The sequence below is a fragment of the Myripristis murdjan genome, chromosome 22 (genome assembly GCF_902150065.1).
Source record: "Myripristis murdjan chromosome 22, fMyrMur1.1, whole genome shotgun sequence".
In the NCBI taxonomy this organism is placed as follows: Eukaryota; Metazoa; Chordata; class Actinopteri; order Holocentriformes; family Holocentridae; genus Myripristis; species Myripristis murdjan.
In genome coordinates this window covers 1,274,938-1,292,977 of record NC_044001.1, presented here as the reverse complement: position 1 = coordinate 1,292,977, position 18,040 = coordinate 1,274,938, and the positions used below count along the sequence as shown (strand labels likewise).

At 42.4% G+C, this 18,040-nt stretch overlaps 2 protein-coding genes across 2 annotated transcripts; both read left to right on the top strand.

Annotated features, from left to right (window-relative positions):
• The first annotated feature begins 3,962 nt into the window (after window positions 1-3,962).
• LOC115354429 (uncharacterized) lies at window positions 3,963-4,583 on the top strand. The gene has a single exon (XM_030044823.1). It carries the CDS (start codon window positions 3,963-3,965, stop codon window positions 4,581-4,583), a length of 621 nt encoding a protein of 206 aa, XP_029900683.1.
• Window positions 4,584-9,444: 4,861 nt separating this feature from the next.
• LOC115380787 (E3 ubiquitin-protein ligase TRIM39-like) lies at window positions 9,445-11,069 on the top strand. Its single transcript, XM_030081994.1, has 2 exons — window positions 9,445-10,591; window positions 10,625-11,069. The coding sequence occupies exons 1-2, from the start codon at window positions 9,445-9,447 to the stop codon at window positions 10,837-10,839; spliced, it is 1,362 nt and encodes a 453-aa protein (XP_029937854.1). The 3' UTR covers window positions 10,840-11,069.
• The last annotated feature ends 6,971 nt before the right edge of the window (window positions 11,070-18,040 follow it).

Sequence of the window (18,040 nt, the reverse complement as noted above, 5' to 3'; positions counted from 1 at the left end):
TGGAAAATCTACTCAAGTACCGAGTAACTGTTGAGTAACGTCTTGATTTCTTAACACAAGCATTCAATCAGACAGACAACAATACAAAATAATTAATAAAATAATACAATTAAATTAATTAAATCAAAAAATAGCTTAAATTAAATAATCTTCAAGTAAAATAAATAATAAAAATAATAAATAAAAATAAAATAAATAAATAAAATGTCCAGGTTCTGGAGCATCTCCAAGGCAGCTGTCATATTTCTCTTCCCCCATTCATTCAATGACATTGTCGGAAGTCTCCTGATAACTCCAGTGATGATAAATACAATCACTCCAGACCGCCTAAAGGGTTGGGCGGTTAGGGTTAGGGTTAGCCCTAACCCTAACCCTAACCCTAACCGCCTGCAGGGTTGCCAACTCTCACGCATTGGCCGTGACAGTCACGCATTCAGCCTCAACCTCACGCTCTCACGCCCAAGAGAGAAATCTCACGCCAAATCTGACTTGTTTTCTATTGTAAATTTTTCCACTAATCGTGTGTACTCATTTGTGACTATAAACAAGCTAAAGTCTTTCATAGGCTCTAAACCACTCCAGTGTCTGATGTGTTATATTTTCTCTGATTGTTGATTCGCTGAAAACATTACCGTCATGACGTCAGTGACGTCCGTCTGCTGCTGGGCTTCAGCTGGTCAGAGCGGCAGAGCAGAGAGGCATGCACGGTGGCCAGATATGAAATTCAAGCGGTTATCTGATAATTATCTGTATGCGTGGCACACCCGTTAGATCCGGCAGACCTGGTACCGGCTGGCACCGGCCGCAGCACCGCACGGTGTGCACGGCCACCAGGTCAGGTCAGGTCTGCCGGATCTGACAGGTGCCGCTCCGGCTGTCAGTTTGGCGCTTTCTGAAGGAGGAAGTTACCTCCGAAACTGTCAAGGTAAATGAACATCCATATGTCTGATTAAAAGGAACAAAATGTCTTTTAGTTAAAAGGAAGACATGACCCGCTGACCGTTTGATTCTGCCATTTTCATTTGATTTGCTCCGACTGACTGAAAAAACTGTAAACTCCCGTCCCACTCCCGCCGCTGAGATTGAGTATGGTCACGTGACGAGGGTGTACGGCTACGGCTACGTTTGATTGGTGAAACACAGTCACATGGTTTAGCCTGGCGGATGTATCTCTCTCTCTCTAACAAAATAAAACATTAAAATGATCCGTACTCGGGGGGAATAAAAGAAAACTAACGAGCTCAGTGTAGCTTAATGTAGCGGAGTAAGAGTACAGTTTTTTCTTCAAAAATCTACTCAAGTAAAAGTAAAAGTATAGTGATTTAAAACTACTCCTAAAAGTACATTTTTTTCAAAAACTTACTCAAGTTATATAACGGAGTAAATGTAACTCGTTACTACCCACCTCTGTATCTATCTATCTATCTATCTATCTATCTATAGCTACACACACACACACACACACACACACACATATATATATAAAAACAAAACAGTAAACACAAAAAGAAATTTTAAAGCAGTATGATTAAAATAATATGATTAAAGGCAAAACACACCAGAGAGAGAAAAAAATCAAGAAACGATTTCAAACAAAAGGGGGAAATGCATCGATATTAATCTGTTCTCACAACATTCAATGAATTCAATCATTTTGCTTCAGCTCAAAGCTCTAATTTGTTCAAGTGAATTCTCTCAGGATTTAGCCCAGAGGTTTTCAAACTTGTTCATGTTCTGGACCCCCAAGTGGACTTTGAATAAACCAAAGACCTCCAGTTGAACTGATGTTGCCCTGTAGGGACCAGGGCCACACCTGAAGAAGAGATTTTGAATCTCAGTGAGTCTTCACCTGGTTAAATAAATGTTGAGTTATATCAAGTTTTTTGCACTATTTCAATCAATCATCATGATCACTGATTTGATGTTTAAATATATTGTTTATCATTATGAATATAGTTTTTATTTGTAGTTGTGTTTTGCTGTTTTAATTGCAAATTCTGATTTCTTTTATTTTTGCTAATTTTCTGGTAATTTTCTCTGTTTTTTCTAATTCTTAATGAATTTTCCTAAACTTTTTTTTTTTTTTGTCTTCAACAAATTCACTCGATTCTTTCAAAAACATGGGGAAAAGGTGTAAATTACCAATAAATGACCAGAAAATTTACCAAAAATTACAGATTTTGAAAAATGATGAGAAAACTATTATTATAAACTCTTCTTATAACTGGTTGGACTCCAGGTAAAAGTGGAGTCTGTCTTATTTGATGATGTCAAGAGTTCAGTTGATTCTGTTGTTTTTATTCTGGGTTCTTAGAGTTTCTCTCCACTGGAACTCCAGTTTGATCATTTCAGCTCCAGCAGATCAAATTTGTGCTGAGTAAGGCCCATTTGTTGTTGTTCCACTTTCAGTTCAGCCTCACTTTGACTACGCCTGTACTACATGGTGCAGTAGCGCCCCCAAGTGGATTAAACCTGAACTTCACACAGCTCAAACTGAACCAGTCGGGGTGGTGTTGAGCCTTTGCCACATGACTCCCGCTGGCTCTTCCCACTTAAAGGAATTCAAATGGTTGATGGTAGAAAACACTTTGTGTGTGTGTGTGTGTGTGTGTGTGTGTATGTGTGTGTGTGTGTGTGTGTGTGTTGGCTGTGTCTGATGAAGTCGCCACACACAAAGATGGGAGTGGCTTTTTTTTTTGTTTGTTTTTTTTGTATTAGGATGTAACTGATTTTAAGGATGTGTTGATGTTTTAAAATGTATTGATTTTATTGCGGCCTGTCAGTAAGGCTGTATTGATTATATCACTGCCTTTGTGATGACACAGGATACCGTGGTCATCGATGACTCATGTTTGTCCTCCTTGAAAAGAGGAACACAATGGAAACAAGTCAATAAGTCATGCTTTAGCTTTGTTGTGTTACGTATTTGTTGCAGGGTATGGCATTTTATCTTTCTTTTTCGATGTGTTGATGAATCAAATCAAAATCTGTGTACAAATCCAAAAGCTGCACTGACACTTAATGAGCACAGTAAGTAATAATAAAATATTTCCCCACTCATAAACATGATTGTAAACTAGAGCTGCAACAATTAGTCAATGAATTGATTGGTCCAATGACAGAGATCAATCAGCAATGCGACAGCCAGCGCTCCCATAAAAACACTGTATGATGCTGAGTCAGTGTGGGTTAACTGGAAAAATAAGGAGGAACATGGAGGAAAGGTTTGCCAATATGATCTCTGTTGTTTAAGAACTAAAGACAAAGTCCAATAAAAAAGTCCAATAAAACCAAAGCGAGGCTGCCTAGCAACAGTTTTCACGGTTTAGACAAACTGAACCTGAAAAAGTCACCCTGTTCCTCACAGCTCAGCTTGTTGCTGCATTGCATTCTGGGCTATAGAGGCTGCTGCACTGCATTCTGGGCTATGAGCTGCTCCTGTATGGTTGTTGAACAAAATGGCGTCTCTAGAAAGAGGGCGTGGCTCTTTGATTGAGAGAATCTGACACCAAAACCTGAAGTTGACTGCTGATTTCTTCCAGCCCAAAACATTTTCTGACATGGAGCTGGAAACATCGGGACGTTCTCACAACTCAGCAACTTCAGTCTGACATTATCGGGTTTTTACATGAATCAGAGGATTCACAACTCCAGCTTTTCAAAAATATGATACCTGACCTGTTGGTAAGATAATGCTAGGCAAAGATTATTTATATCATAATAATAATAAATCAAATTTTATAGCACTTTTCTAAGTACTCAAAAACACTTTACAAATGCAGACACACAAACGAAAAAGACAAGTAAGCAGTAAGGTGGGGCGGTGGTGACGTAGGGGGAAGGTCAGATGTTGTAGGTGATCTTGAAGAGGTGAGTTTTGAGTTGAGTTTTAAATGAGGTGAGTGAGTTCCGGATGCTGAGGGGCAGAGAGTCCATAGAGGATACTGTTGCAGTAATCCTCTATGGACAAGGTTACAAGTCTTGGCATTGTATTGGATCCAGATCTTAGTTTCAAGTCTCACATTAATAAGGTGACGAGGACATCATTCTTCCACCTTAGAAACATCGCTAAAGTGCGACCATTTATAAATCAAAAAGATGCTGAAAAACTAATACATGCTTTTATCTCAAGCAGACTTGACTACTGTAATGTGCTTTTTACCGGCCTCCCAAAGAAAACTACTGACAGACTTCAGCTCATCCAAAACTCTGCTGCTCGCTTATTAACCAGAACCAGGAAGAGAGAGCATGTTAGTCCGGTCTTAGCTGCCCTACACTGGCTCCCTGTAACATTTAGAGTTGACTTTAAGGTTCTCCTACTTGTATACAAAGCACTTCATGGGCTGGGACCGAGCTACATTGCCAACTCCCTTATCGGCTATGCACCCCAAAGAACACTGCGATCGTCTGCTGCTGGCTTATTGGTTCCCTACAACAGTCAAAAGAAAATTGGGGATGCCGCCTTTATTACTTACGCCCCCAAGCTTTGGAACACACTACCTTTAGACATCAGGGAAGCCAGCTCACTAGACATCTTTAAAAGAAGATTAAAGACCCACCTTTTCGCTCTAGCCTTTAACTAGCTCCTATTTTATTCCACACTGTTGTCTTTTATTGTTTTATTTGCATCTTTTCTTTTATTTCAAATTTTATTTCAATTTTTAGCCTTTTCTTTTTAATTCCACCCTGTGCTGTGTTTTATTCTTTTTAATGTTTTATTTAATGTGTTTTCAAATGTTCTTCTTTTTATTGTGAAGCACTTTGAGCTGCAGTTCTTGTATGAAAGGTGCTATACAAATAAAGTTTTATTATTATTATTATTATTAATCTAGTCTGGAGGTGGTGAAGGCGTGGATGAGTGTTTCAGCGGCTGAAGAAGAAAGGGTGGGACGGAGGCGTGCAATGTTGCGGAGGTGGAAGAAAAATGTTTTGGTGATGTGGTTAATGTGTGACTTGAAGGAGAAGGTGGGGTCCATGATGATGCCGAGGTTTCGGGCCAGGGGGGAAGGAGTGACTGAGTGACCATCGATGGAGAGTGAGAAATTCTGGGAGGAGGGGAGGAGGGATTTTGGGCCAAAGATGATGGTTTCCGTTTTCTTGCAGTTGAATTTTAGGAAGTTGTTGTTCATCCAGGTTTTTATGTCAGTGAGACAGTCGGTGAGGGTGGAGACAATGGTGGGAGTGATGGCTTTGGTGGAGATGTACATCTGGGTATCGTCGGCATAACAGTGGAAATGTAAACCATAGCGGTGGATGATGTGACCAAGTGGGAGGATGTACAGGATGAAGAGAGTGGGACCGAGCACCGAGCCTTGAGGGACTCCGTGTGAGATTGGGGTGATTTGGGATGTGTGGTGATTGATGGAGATGTAGTGGAATCTGTCTGACAGGTAGGAGGCGAACCAGGAGAGTGCAGAATCGGTGATGCCAAAGGACTGCAGGCGACGGAGGAGGACGGAGTGATTGATGGTGTCGAAAGCTGCACTGAGGTCGAGGAGGAGGAGAATGGTGAGGGAGTCGGAATCAGAGGAGAGTAGGAGGTCGTTGGTGACTTTGCGCAGGGCTGTGGTGAGTACGGAAACCAGATTGGAATTTTTCAAACAGATTGTTGGAGAGGAGGAATTTCTTAAGTTGGGTTGCGACGGCTCTTTCCAGTATTTTTGAAAGGAATGGGAGATTGGAGATGGGTCTGAAGTTGTTGGGGTTGTCGGGGTCCAGGCCAGGTTTTTTAAGGAGAGGAGTAATGGCAGCAAGCTTAAGAGGCAGGGGAATGGTGCCAGAGGTAAGGGAGGAGTTGATGGTGTCAGTGATGAGTGGGGCGAGAGAGGTGAGACAGGCTTTGACAAGGGCTGAGGGGACGGGGTCCAGTGGGCAAGTGGATGATTTCATGCCGGAGAGTAGTTCAGAGAGGTCAGCTGTGGTTATGGGTGAGAAGAAGGGAATGCGGTGGTCAGTGGGCGGGGGAGGTGCAGGCTCCAGGTCAGGGGTGATGGCAGAAGAGGTGGCTCACTGGTTATGGATGTTTTCGATTTTGGAATGGAAGAATGATAGGAAGTTGTTGCATATCTCCAGCGTGAATGAGGGTGAGATGTTGTCCTGGGGTTTGAGGAGTTTATTTATAGTAGAAAACAGGGTGCGGGGGTGGGAGGATCCAGAGTGAAGGATGCTGAAGTAGAAGGTGGAGCGGGCTTTGTTGAGAGAAGATTGATACAGCGTGTTGTTGTAAATGTTGGCAAGGTCCAAGGGGGCTGGGTTAGAAGGGAGGGTGAGGTCAGAGAGAGTGTTTGATATTCAGGTGGAGAGAGAGGCCGGACAGATGGACTTTGGAAAGGTTATTGTGCGGTCTTGTTTGAGTTGGCGCGGTGGGAATGTCAATGACCATTGGGATGGCCAGATGGTTGGAGATGGTGAGTTCGGTGCTGGAGATGTTGTGGATATGGAGGCCAGTAGAACAAACCAGGTCCAAGATGTGTCCACGGCTCTGGGTGAGGAAGTTGATGTGTTGGGTGAAGTTGAAGCAGTTAAGTAAGTCCATTTCTACAGCACATTTTAAACACCACGGTCTCATAAAATGCTGTGCACAAAAGGCAGAAATACATAAAAATACAAGATAATAAAGACAAAACAGCGACCAGTTTCAATTACAAAACTAAAACGTGACGGCAGGCATTGGAAGCAAAAGAAATCAAAAGTGGAGAGCCATGAAATGTAAAAGTGCTATTAAATTCATTTAAAAGGTCCAATCAAACTATGGGATGGATATAGCAGAATGAGGAGGGTTTGGATGTAACTTTAACTGCATTAATGGTTCATTAATTAATTCAAATAAGTCAAAATGATCCCGAGTGGAGCAGCTAGAAGAGATGCTGTCATTTGTCCAGTGCAGTCATGAAGCCTCCGTCGCATTTTAGATTTGCAGTGGATCTGAAAACGTGTCATCGGTCATATTTTCCCATTTTTGGGTGTTAAATGATGTTTTCTGTGGACTGAACTCAGCGCCTCACAAGTCAGGTTGTCATTGCTGATTTCAATTCAATTTCAATTTTATTTATTTGTATAGCCCAGAATCACAAATTACAAATTTGTCCCAAAGGGCTTTACAGAAAAATACAACATCCTCTGTCCTTAGACCCTCACATCAGATGAGGAACAACTCCCTAAAAAACCCCTTTAACAGGGAGAAAAATAGGAAGAAACCTCAGGGGAGCAACAGAGGAGGGATCCCTCCCCAGGACGGACAGATGTGCAATAGATGTTGTAAACACAGATAACAAACAATAAAATGTATGAGGATAGATAGGTGGTGGATGAGGGATGATGACGCCAAGGGAACCCAGATGCACCAGAGCAGCCAGGGACCCGGGCCACACAGCCACCTACACCACGACGACCTGGATCTAAAATAGACAGAACACGCACTCGGACAAACACACATCAACCATTCACACACACTCACACAGAGACAAAGGTGGAACATTAATTATCTGCAGAAGACTAATCGATAATTAGCTCCATGAGATCAATAATCTCGTCGGCAGGTGAGTGCTTGGGTTACTTCATTGAGACAGAGAACCAGCCCACCGTACCACTACCTGTCAGCCATAAGTTAGGCTGAAGAGATGAGTTTTTAATCTAGATTTGAAAGAATCAGCAGATTCAGATTGCCTGACGTCAGCAGGGAGGTTATTCCATAGCAGCGGGGCACGATAGGAAAAGGCCCGGCCACCTGCTGACTTCTTCTTAATCCTAGGTAAGCAAAGCAGCCCCGCATTTTGAGAGCGGAATACAGGGTTTAAGGAGATCTGAAAGATAAGATGGGGCAAACCCATTTAAGATTTTGTAGGTTAACAGAAGCACCTTAAAGTCAGATCTAATATGCACAGGAAGCCAATGAAGGGAGGCAAGAATTGGAGTAATATGATCAAATTTTCTTGTTCTAGTTAAGACCCTAGCTGCAGCATTTTGAACCATTTATGCTTCTTGTTGTTTTTTCTCACCGTCACCAAGACAATTTCCTGCTCATGTTTCATATGTAGAAAATAAAGTGATTCTCACTGTTACTGTGAAGCAAATTACAGTGTGGTTTTTTTTTATTGTGTGAAAACTGCAAGTCCTGCACTCTGCTTCCTTTTTTTCATTTAGTTTTGTCACAGATTTTTAAGCTTTATTATATATTATTTGCATTGTTTATTACGTATTTGCATTTTATTTGTATTGCTTTAATATGACTTAAATATATATTATAACATATTATGTTTTTTAATTCGGTCATTTTGAAGTTTAAATTTCATTTCATAAATTTCAACAGGAGCTTTTCAAGTGATTTCTGAGCAACACTGCCACCTACAGGAGAGGAAGCAGCACTGACAATGCACAGTAATTAGCTCTCAAGTCTCAAAGGTCAGTGTGTATCTGATTAGTTAAGCTGGTTTCAGGTTTAGGGATGAAGTATTTCACATGAGAGCAAAACTCAGTTGAGATTCAATATGTATCATTTTAATACTGATAAATCATTACCACAATCAATATGAGACATTAGTGTGATCACAATGATCATACAAGAGCATTAATTAGGAAAACAGGTTCCTCCAACACAAATCAAACTCTGAGGCTGATCAGACGACAAAACCCAGAGAGCAACAAGAGAGTGAAGCTGTGAAACTGCTTCTTCGTTTCTGACAGTAAACAGGCGAGAGTTTAGGAGAAATGCCCTGACAAAGCTCCGCACACCCTGACTCAACTGACAAACCAGGAAAACACACACACAAACACACACACACACACAAAAACACACACACACAAACTGAGAGACAGACGATAAGATTCAGCTTCAGAGTTAACCCACGACTTCCACTGAGGGAGCAACTACAGGAGGGATACTGGGAACACTGGGAACACTGGGAACACTGGGAACACTGGACCTCCAACCTGCTGCTGACTCCTCACTGAACAGCAGTTTTAGAAAAGCCACGACTCAAAGTGACTCAAAAGTGAAAGTAACTTTCACAAGGCATCTCAAAAGGCATGTACAATATTTTATTACCTTTTCATTTGGTTGAATGTAATTTATTAGTGTGTCTTGTGTTTCCCACTGTTCTGTGTTGTTGGCTATGTTTTCTATTTAAGTTGATTACAGCTGTGTGAGGCACGAATGTTCAGGTCAAATTTCCCTTCAGGGACAATAAAATATATCTTATCTTACTTTATCTTATCTTATATTATCTTATCTGATATTATCTTAACTTTCAGGGAACTTTGAAATACTAGAAACACTCCTCGCTCCTCACTGAACAGGAGTTTTAGAAAAAACACGACTCAAAGTGACTCAGAGTCAAATGAGCTTTTAGGAAACGTTCCAGAACAGGGAGTGTTACCACGACTGACTGACTCACTTCCTGTTTGAACCGTCTGCCTGGTGAGCTTTTCTCTTCACTCAGAGACAAAATGGCTTCCAGATTAGAGGAGGATCTCTGCTGTCCTGTCTGCCATGACGTCTTTAAAGATCCTGTGCTCCTGTCATGTAGCCACAGCTTCTGTAAAGCCTGTCTGCAGACCTGGTGGACAGAGAAACCAACAAAAGACTGTCCAGTTTGTCAGAGAAGATCTTCAAGGAAACATCCACCTCGTAACTTGGTGCTGAAGAACCTGTGTGAGGCCTTCTTACTGGAGAGAGATCAGAGAGCTTCAGCAGGGTCGGAGCTCCTCTGCAGTCTGCACTCTGAGAAACTCAGGCTCTTCTGTCTGGACCATCAGCAGCCAGTGTGTCTCGTCTGTCGAGATTCAAACAAACACACCGACCACAACTTCAGACCCATCGACGAAGCTGCTCAGGATCACAGAGAAGAACTTCAGAAATCACTGAAGCCCTTACAGGAGAAACTGAAGCTCTTTCATAAAGTCAAAGGAAACTGTGATCCAACAGCAGAGCACATTAAGGTCCAGGCCCAACGCACAGAGAGGCAGATTAAGGAGGAGTTTAAGAAGCTTCACCAGTTTCTCCAAGAGGAAGAGGAGGCCAGGATCGCTGCTCTGAGGGAGGAAGAGGAGCAGAAGAGTTGGACGATGAAGGAGAAGACGGAGGCTCTGAGCAGAGAGATAGCAGCCCTTTCAGACACAATCAGAGCCATAGAGAAGGAGCTGAGAGCTGAAGACGTCTCATTCCTGCACAACTACAAGGCTACAGTGGAGAGAGTCCAGCGCCCCCTGCTGGAGGATGCACAGCTGCTCTCAGGAGCTCTGATAGACGAGGCCAAACACCTGGGCAACCTGAGCTTCACCGTCTGGGACAAGATGAAGGAGGTGGTCTCCTACACTCCTGTGGTTCTGGACCCCAACACTGCTAGTCCAGTCCTCCTCCTGTCTGAAGATCTGACCAGTGTGAGAGAAGGAGAGAGACAGAAACTTCCTGACAATCCAGAGAGATTTGACTTCCACTGCGCTGTCCTGGGATCTGAGGGCTTCAACTCAGGGATTCACAGCTGGGATGTTGAGGTTGGAGACAGTACAGACTGGAGTCTGGGTGTGATAGAAGAGTCTGTCCAGAGGAAGGGAATCAGACGATCTGGATCATGGAGAATAGCATTCTATGAAGGTAAATTCTCAGCACGCCCCCCATCAGGTCCAGACACTCCACTCCGAGTTCAGAAGAAGCTCCAGAGGATCAGAGTTCATCTGGACTGGAACAGAGGACAGCTGACATTCTCTGATCCTGATACTAACACACACATACACACCTTCACACACACTTTCACTGACAGGCTGTTTCCATACATTAACACTGGAGAAACACTGAAGATTTTACCAGTGAAGGTCTATGTGACTGTAGAACAGCACCGTTAGAAATAGATGACATCTATAACAACAACAGTAAACAACAACAAACAGTAAAAAATATTCATTCAACATTCAAATGAATTCACTCATTTTGTTTTAGCTCAAAGCTCTAATTTGTTCAAGTGAATTCTCTCAGTATTTAGCCCAGAGGTTTTCAAACTTGTTCATGTTCTGGACCCCCAAGTGGACTTTGAATAAACCAAAGAGCTCCAGTTGAGCTGATGTTGCCCTGTAGGGACCAGGGGCCTATTCCACCAAGCTGGCTAACGGGATAGCCTGGCTTATTTCAATGAGCCTCGCTAATTTAAGTGAGAGTTCCGTTCCATCAAAGTGGCTTGTATGAGTTGCAGCTCAATAACCATTGTCTTCCCCGTTCAGCCGTTTATCCAAACTTAGGTCGCCAAATAAATCAAAATTGACAACAAAACGGTCCAATATGTAGACTAACAAAGTTGACAGCGGCTTTTGATGCGGGTTTTCAGTGAAACGTTTCTTGTTGCCATGGAAACCACACAGACTCGGGCAATAACATTGCCGGGCGGAGTAATATTTTCAGTGAAGAGGTTTTTTTTTCATTTGAGCACGGCTAGCCGTGCTCAATTGCTCATTTGAGCACATTCTAAACATCTGATTGACCAATCAGATTGCTCGGTCGGATCTACGTGTTGTATAATCTATATTCTTCATACAGTTCCATCAGCGGTGTCTGCTCCGCCGCTGAAAATGTCGAGGCTCTCCTTTTCCCCTCCTTTTGAGACAGTTGTATCTTCGTTTCGACAATCGACTGCTCTGGGCTGCTTATGTGCCCCGTGAACGCGCGCACTTGAGGCTTGTTCAAACGTGGCTAGAATTAGCGCTGACCTGACACGGCTGAATCGCGTTAGTGGAACGGGTTGAGGCTTTAGTGAAAGTTGACGCTAATTCAAGCCAGGCTATAACACGTAAGCGCAGCTTTCTTTAGCTGCTTTCATGGAATAGCCCTCTGGACCACACCTGCAGAAGAGATTTTGAATTTCAGTGAGTCTTCACCTGGTTAACTAAATATTGAGTTATATCAAGACATTTTTTGCCCCAATTCAGTCAATCATCATGATCACTGATTTGATGCGTAAATTTGTCCTTTATCATTATGAATTTAGTTTTTAAAAATGTTTTATTTCTTATTTTTTCTGATAGTTTTTTTTCGAATTCTTTATTAATGTTCCTCAACTTTTTTGCTATTCTTTCTTCAACAAGTTCACTCAATTCTTTCTAAAACATGGGGAAAATGTGATGTGTAAATTACCAAGAAATGACCAGAAAATTGACAAAAAATTACATATTTTGAAAAATGATGAGAAAACTATTATTACAAACTCTTCTTATAACTGGTTGTACTCCAGGTAAAAATGGAGTCTGTCTTATTTGATGATGTGAAGAGTTCAGTTGATTCTGTTGTTTTTATTCTGGGTTCTTAGAGTTTCTCTCCACTGGAACTCCAGTTTGATCATTTCAGCTCCAGCAGATCAAATTTGTGCTGAGTAAGGCCCATTTGTTGTTGTTCCACTTTCAGTTCAGCCTCACTTTGACTACACCTGTACTACATGGTGCAGTAGCGCCCCCAAGTGGAATAAAAATGAACTTCACACAGCTCAAACTGAACCAGTCAGGGTGGTGTTGAGCCTTTGCCACATGACTCCCGCTGGCTCTTCCCACTTAAAGGAATTCAAATGGTTGATGGTAGAAAACAGTGTGTGTGTGTGTGTGTGTGTGTGTGTGTGTGTGTGTGTGTGTGTGTGTGTGTGTGTGTGTGTGTGTGTGAGTGTGTGTGTGTGTGTGTGTGTGTGTGTGTGTGTGTGTGTATGTATGTGTATATACATATGGATATGATAGGTGCTTTTCTTTGTCATTTTATATGTATTAGGATGTAACTGATTTTAAGGATGTGTTGATGTTTTAAAATGTATGATTTTATTGTAGCCTGTCAGTAAGGCTGTATTGATTATATCACTGTGTATGTGATGACACAGGGTACCGTGTTTGTCTTCCTTGAAAAGAGGAACACAATGGAAACAAGTCAATAAGTCATCCTTTACCTTTGTTGTGTTATGTATTTGTTGCAGGGTATGGCATTTTATCTTTACTTTTCGATGCATCAAATAAATCAAATCAAAATCTCAACTGACATTGTTTACAGACTCAGCTCAACAGTTGATGTACTAAAGGCTATGCATCCATTTGAGAGAATAAATCAGAACCTCATAGTTTGTCGTTCAACATCTTCAACATGCAGACGATCCTGGACTTCGGTGATCTATTGTTCTTACAAAAAAAAATCAACATTATTTTAATTCACTGCTGTCATTTTACTAAAAAGGGGAGTAAAATAAATATGAGTTGGTTTCAAATTGAGTATAACTTTGATTAATCTGCTAAATCCTCAGAGAGCAGCTGACTGTGTAAGTTAGCACTGTCATCTTCAACCTGATTTGGACTATTTTCAGTGGCTGTTTGGTAGCTTTGCATGTAACAACAATAAATCTGATTGCCTTTTGAAGTCCATGTGTGTGTTTTGTGTTGTATGAATTTGCTGCTTGTGTCTGATGGTTGTGTGGAGCTGCTGGCTGGACGACAAACGGCCCCTGGAGGATCAGGAAGACATCCTTGATCCTTGAGAATGAAGGTCGGAGGGGAACATGTGGGTGTTCCTGGCTGTGATGTCAGCAGTGATGTCATCATGTTCGGGTTCTGCTGACTCAACAAGCTTTCTGACTGGGTTCTCAGTGTTATTGATATTAAACATGAAAGCAGTTTTCCTGTTAACAGCAGTTCAAACTCCTCACACTGAAACACACTCAGTGTAAAAATCCAAAAGCTGCACTGACACTTAATGAGCACAGTAAGTTAGTAATAATACAATATTTCCCCACTCATGAACATGATTGTAAACTAGAGCTGCAACAATTAGTCAATTAATTGATTGGTCCAATGACAAAAATCAATCAGCAATGCCACAGCCAGCGCTCCCATGAAAACACTGTATGATGCTGAGTTGGTGTGGGTTAATTGGAAAAATAAGGAGGAACATGGAGGAAAGGTTTGCCAATATGATCTCTGTTGTTTAAGAACTAAAGACAAAGTCAAATAAAAAGGTCCAATAAAACTTCAGTCTGACATTATTGGGGTTTTACATCAGAGGATTCACAACTCCAGCTTTTGAAAAATATGATACCTGACCTGTTGGTATGATAATGCTAGACAAGGCAAAGATTATTTATATAATAATAATAATAAAAATAATAAATCAAATTTATATAGCGCTTTTCTGAGTACTCAAAGACACTTTACAAAAGCAGACACCCAAACGAAAAAGACAAGTAAGCAGTAAGGTGTGGGAGTGTGTGTGTGTGTGTCTGTGGGGGGGGTGATGATGTAGGGTGACGGTCAGATGTCTAGGTGATCTTGAAGAGGTGGGTTTTGAGTTGAGTTTTAAATGAGGTGAGTGAGTTCCGGATGTTGAGGGGCAGGGAGTCCCAGAGGGTTGGGGCAGCGATGGAGAAGTTCTGTCCCACAAGGTGCGGTACTTGGTCTTGGTGATGGGGGTGAGAAGGTTGGCGTCAGCTGAGCAGAGGCGGTGAGTGGGGGAGTGACGATGTAGGAGATCAGTCAGGTATGAGGGGTTGAGGTTGTTCACAGCTTTGTAGGTGATGAGGAGGATCTTGAAGTTGATGTGTTGCTGTATGGGGAGCCAGTGAAGGTGACGGAGGATGGGAGTGATGTGTTCTCTGGAGCGGGGAGTGGGCGAGCAGCCGGGCAAGCTGAGTTCTGAACGTGTTGTAATTTTTGGAGGTGATGAAGGCGTGAATGAGTGTCTCAGCGGCTGAGGAGGAAAAGGTGGGACGGAGGTGGAAAACAGATGTTTTGGTGACGTGGTTGATGTGCGACTTGAAGGAGAGGGTGGGGTCCATGATGACGCCGAGGTTTCAGGCCAGGGGGGAAGGAGTGACTGAGTGACCATCAATGGAGAGTGAGAAGTTCTGGGAGGAGGGGAGAAGGGATTTTGGGCCAAAGATGATGGTTTCCGTTTCCTTGCAGTTGAGTTTTAGGAAGTTGTTGTTCATCCAGGTTTTTATATCAGTGAGACAGTCGGTGAGGGTGGAGGCAATGGTGGGAGTGATGGCTTTGGTGGAGATGTACAGCTGGGTATCATCGGCATAACAGTGGAAATGTAAACCATAGCGGCGGATGATGTGACCAAGTGGGAGGATGTACAGGATGAAGAGAGTGGGACCGAGCACCGAGCCTTGAGGGACGCCGTGTGAGATTGGGGTGATGTGGGATTTGTGGTGATTGATGGAGATGTAGTGGAATCTGTCTGACAGGTAGGAGGCGAACCAGGAGAGCGCAGAATCGGTGATGCCAAAGGACTGCAGGCAACGGAGGAGGACGGAGTGATTGATGGTGTCGAAAGCTGCACTGAGGTCGAGGAGGAGGAGAATGGTGAGGGAGTCGGAATCAGAGGAGAGTAGGAGGTCGTTGGTGACTTTGAGCAGGGCTGTGGTGAGTACAGAAACCAGATTGGAATTTTTCATACAGGTTGTTGGAGAGGAGGAATTTCTTAACTTGGGGTTCCGATGCCTCTTTCCAGTATTTTTGAAAGGAATGGGAGATTGGAGATGGGTCTGAAGTTGTTGGGGTTGCCGGGATCCAGGCCAGGTTTTTTGAGGAGAGGAGTAATGGCAGCAAGCTTAAGAGGCAGGGGAACGGTGCAGAGGTAAGGGAGGAGTTGATGGTGTCAGTGATGAGTGGGGCGAGAGAGGTGAGACAGGCTTTGACAAGGGCCGAGGGGATGGGGTCCAGTGGACAAGTGGATGATTTCATGCCGGAGAGTAGTTCAGAGAGGTCAGCTGTGGTTATGGGTGAGAAGAAGGAAATGTGGTGGTCAGTGGGCGGGGGAGGTGCAGGCTCCAGGTCAGCGGTGATGGCAGAAGAGGTGGCACACTGGTTATGGATGTTTTTGATTTTGGAATGGAAGAATGATCGGAAGTTGTTGCATATCTCCAGCGTGAATGAGGGCGAGATGTTGTCCTGGGGTTTGAGGAGTTTATTTATAGTAGAAAACAGGGTGCGGGGGTGGGAGGATCCAGAGTGAAGGATGCTGAAGTAGAAGGTGGAGCAGGCTTTGTTGAGAGAAGATTGATAAAGAGTGTTGTTGTAAATGTTGACAAGGTCCAAGGGGGCTGGGTTAAAAGGGAGGGTGAGGTCAGAGAGAGTGTTTGATATTCAGGTGGAGAGAGAGGCCGGACAGATGGACTTTGGAAAGGTTATTGTGCGGTCTTGTTTGAGTTGGCGCGGCGGGAATGTCAATGACCATTGGGATGGCCAGATGGTCGGAGATGTTGAGGTCGGTGCTGGAGATGTTGTGGATATGGAGACCAATAGAACAAACCAGGTCCAAGATGTGTCCACGGCTGTGGGTGAGGAAGTTGATGTGTTGGTTGAAGTTGAAGCAGTTAAGTAAGTCCATTTCTACAGCACATTTCAAACACCCTGGTCTCACAAAATGCTGTGCACAAAAGGCAGAAATACATAAAAATTAAAAAACTAAAACGTGACGGCAGGCATTCAAAGCAAAAGAAATCAAAAGTGGAGTGCCATGAAATGTAAAAGTGCTATTAAATTCATATAAAAGGTCCAATCAAACTATGGGATGGATATAGCACAAAGAGGAGGGTTTGGATGTAACTTGAACTGCATTAATGGTTCATTAATTAATTCAAATGAGTCAAAATGATCCCGAGCAGAGCAGCTAGAAGGGATGCTGTCATTTGTACAGTGCAGTCATGAAGCCTCTGTCACATTTTAGATTTGCAGTGGATCTGAAAACGTGTCGTCGGTCATATTTTCCCATTTTCTGGTCTTGAATGATGGTTTTCTGTGGACTGAACTCAGCGCCTCACAAGTCAGGCTGTCATTGCTGATTTATGCTTGTTGTTGTTTTTTCTCACCGTCACCAAGACAATTTCCTGCCATGTTTCATATGTAGAAAATAAAGTGATTCTCACTGTTACTGTGAAGCTAATTACAGTGTGTTTTTGTTATTGTGTGAAAACTGCACGTCCAGCATTCTGCTTCCTTTTTTATCATTCATTTAGTTTTGTCATATTTTCAAGTTTTGTTATATATAATTTTCATTGTTTATTACGTATTTGCATCTAATTTGCATTGCTTTAATATGACTTATTTATATATTATAATGTATTTTTTTTTTTTTTTTTTACATTTGGTCTATTTGAAGTTATATATTTTCTTCATTTATTATCTGAATATTTAACATTTCATTTATTTTTTATTATTTTTATATGATACTTTCGTTGTTTTGTTTGAACAGACTGGGTCAACTCACCTGCAAGCATTAAGAAGAAACAGAAATAAACAGGTTTTCTTGTTTTTAAAGTGAGAAATGATTCGTAGTGTGGTTCTTCCATCACTTTTTAGCCTCAGAGAAAGAAAAGAGGAGCTGCAGAAAGGAGACTTGTCCACCACTGAAGTCCCAGGAAAACACGACTACAATACGACCACTGGCCTCTCATGTTTCAACAGGAGCTTTTCAACTGATTTCTGAGCAACACTGCCACCTACAGGAGAGGAAGCAGCACTGACAAACCAGGAAACAGAAGCTGTCATTCTTCCACTGCTCACCGAGGAGACACACACACACACACACACACACACACACACACACACACACACACACACACACCGAGAGACAGACGACAAGATTCAGCTTCAGAGTTAACCTACGACTTCCACTGAGGGAGCAACTACAGGAGGGATACTGGGAATACTGGGAATACTGGACCTCCAACCTGCTGCTGACTCCTCACTGAACAGCAGTTTTAGAAAAGCCACGACTCAAAGTGACTCAAAAGTGAAAGTAACTTTCACAAGGCATCTCACAAGGCATGTACAATATTTTATTACCTTTTCATTTTGTTGAATGTAATTTATTAGTGTGTCTTGTGTTTCCCACTGTTCTGTGTTGTTGGCTATGTTTTCTATTTAAGTTGATTACAGCTGTGTGAGGCACGAATGCTCAAGTCAAATTTCCCCTCAGGGACAATAAAATATATCTTATCTTACCTTATCTTATCCTATATTATCTTATATCATCTGATATTATCTTAACTTTCAGGAAACTTGGAAATACTAGAAACACTGCAACCTG

Bases quoted from the DNA above. Each gene is read 5' to 3' on its own strand.
- LOC115354429 (XM_030044823.1), top strand. From the start codon at position 3,963: ATGGACAAGGTTACAAGTCTTGGCATTGTATTGGATCCAGATCTTAGT.
- LOC115380787 (XM_030081994.1), top strand. From the start codon at position 9,445: ATGGCTTCCAGATTAGAGGAGGATCTCTGCTGTCCTGTCTGCCATGAC. The intron at 10,592-10,624 runs GTAAATTCTCAG...CATCAGGTCCAG, and splicing joins GAGAATAGCATTCTATGAAG to ACACTCCACTCCGAGTTCAG.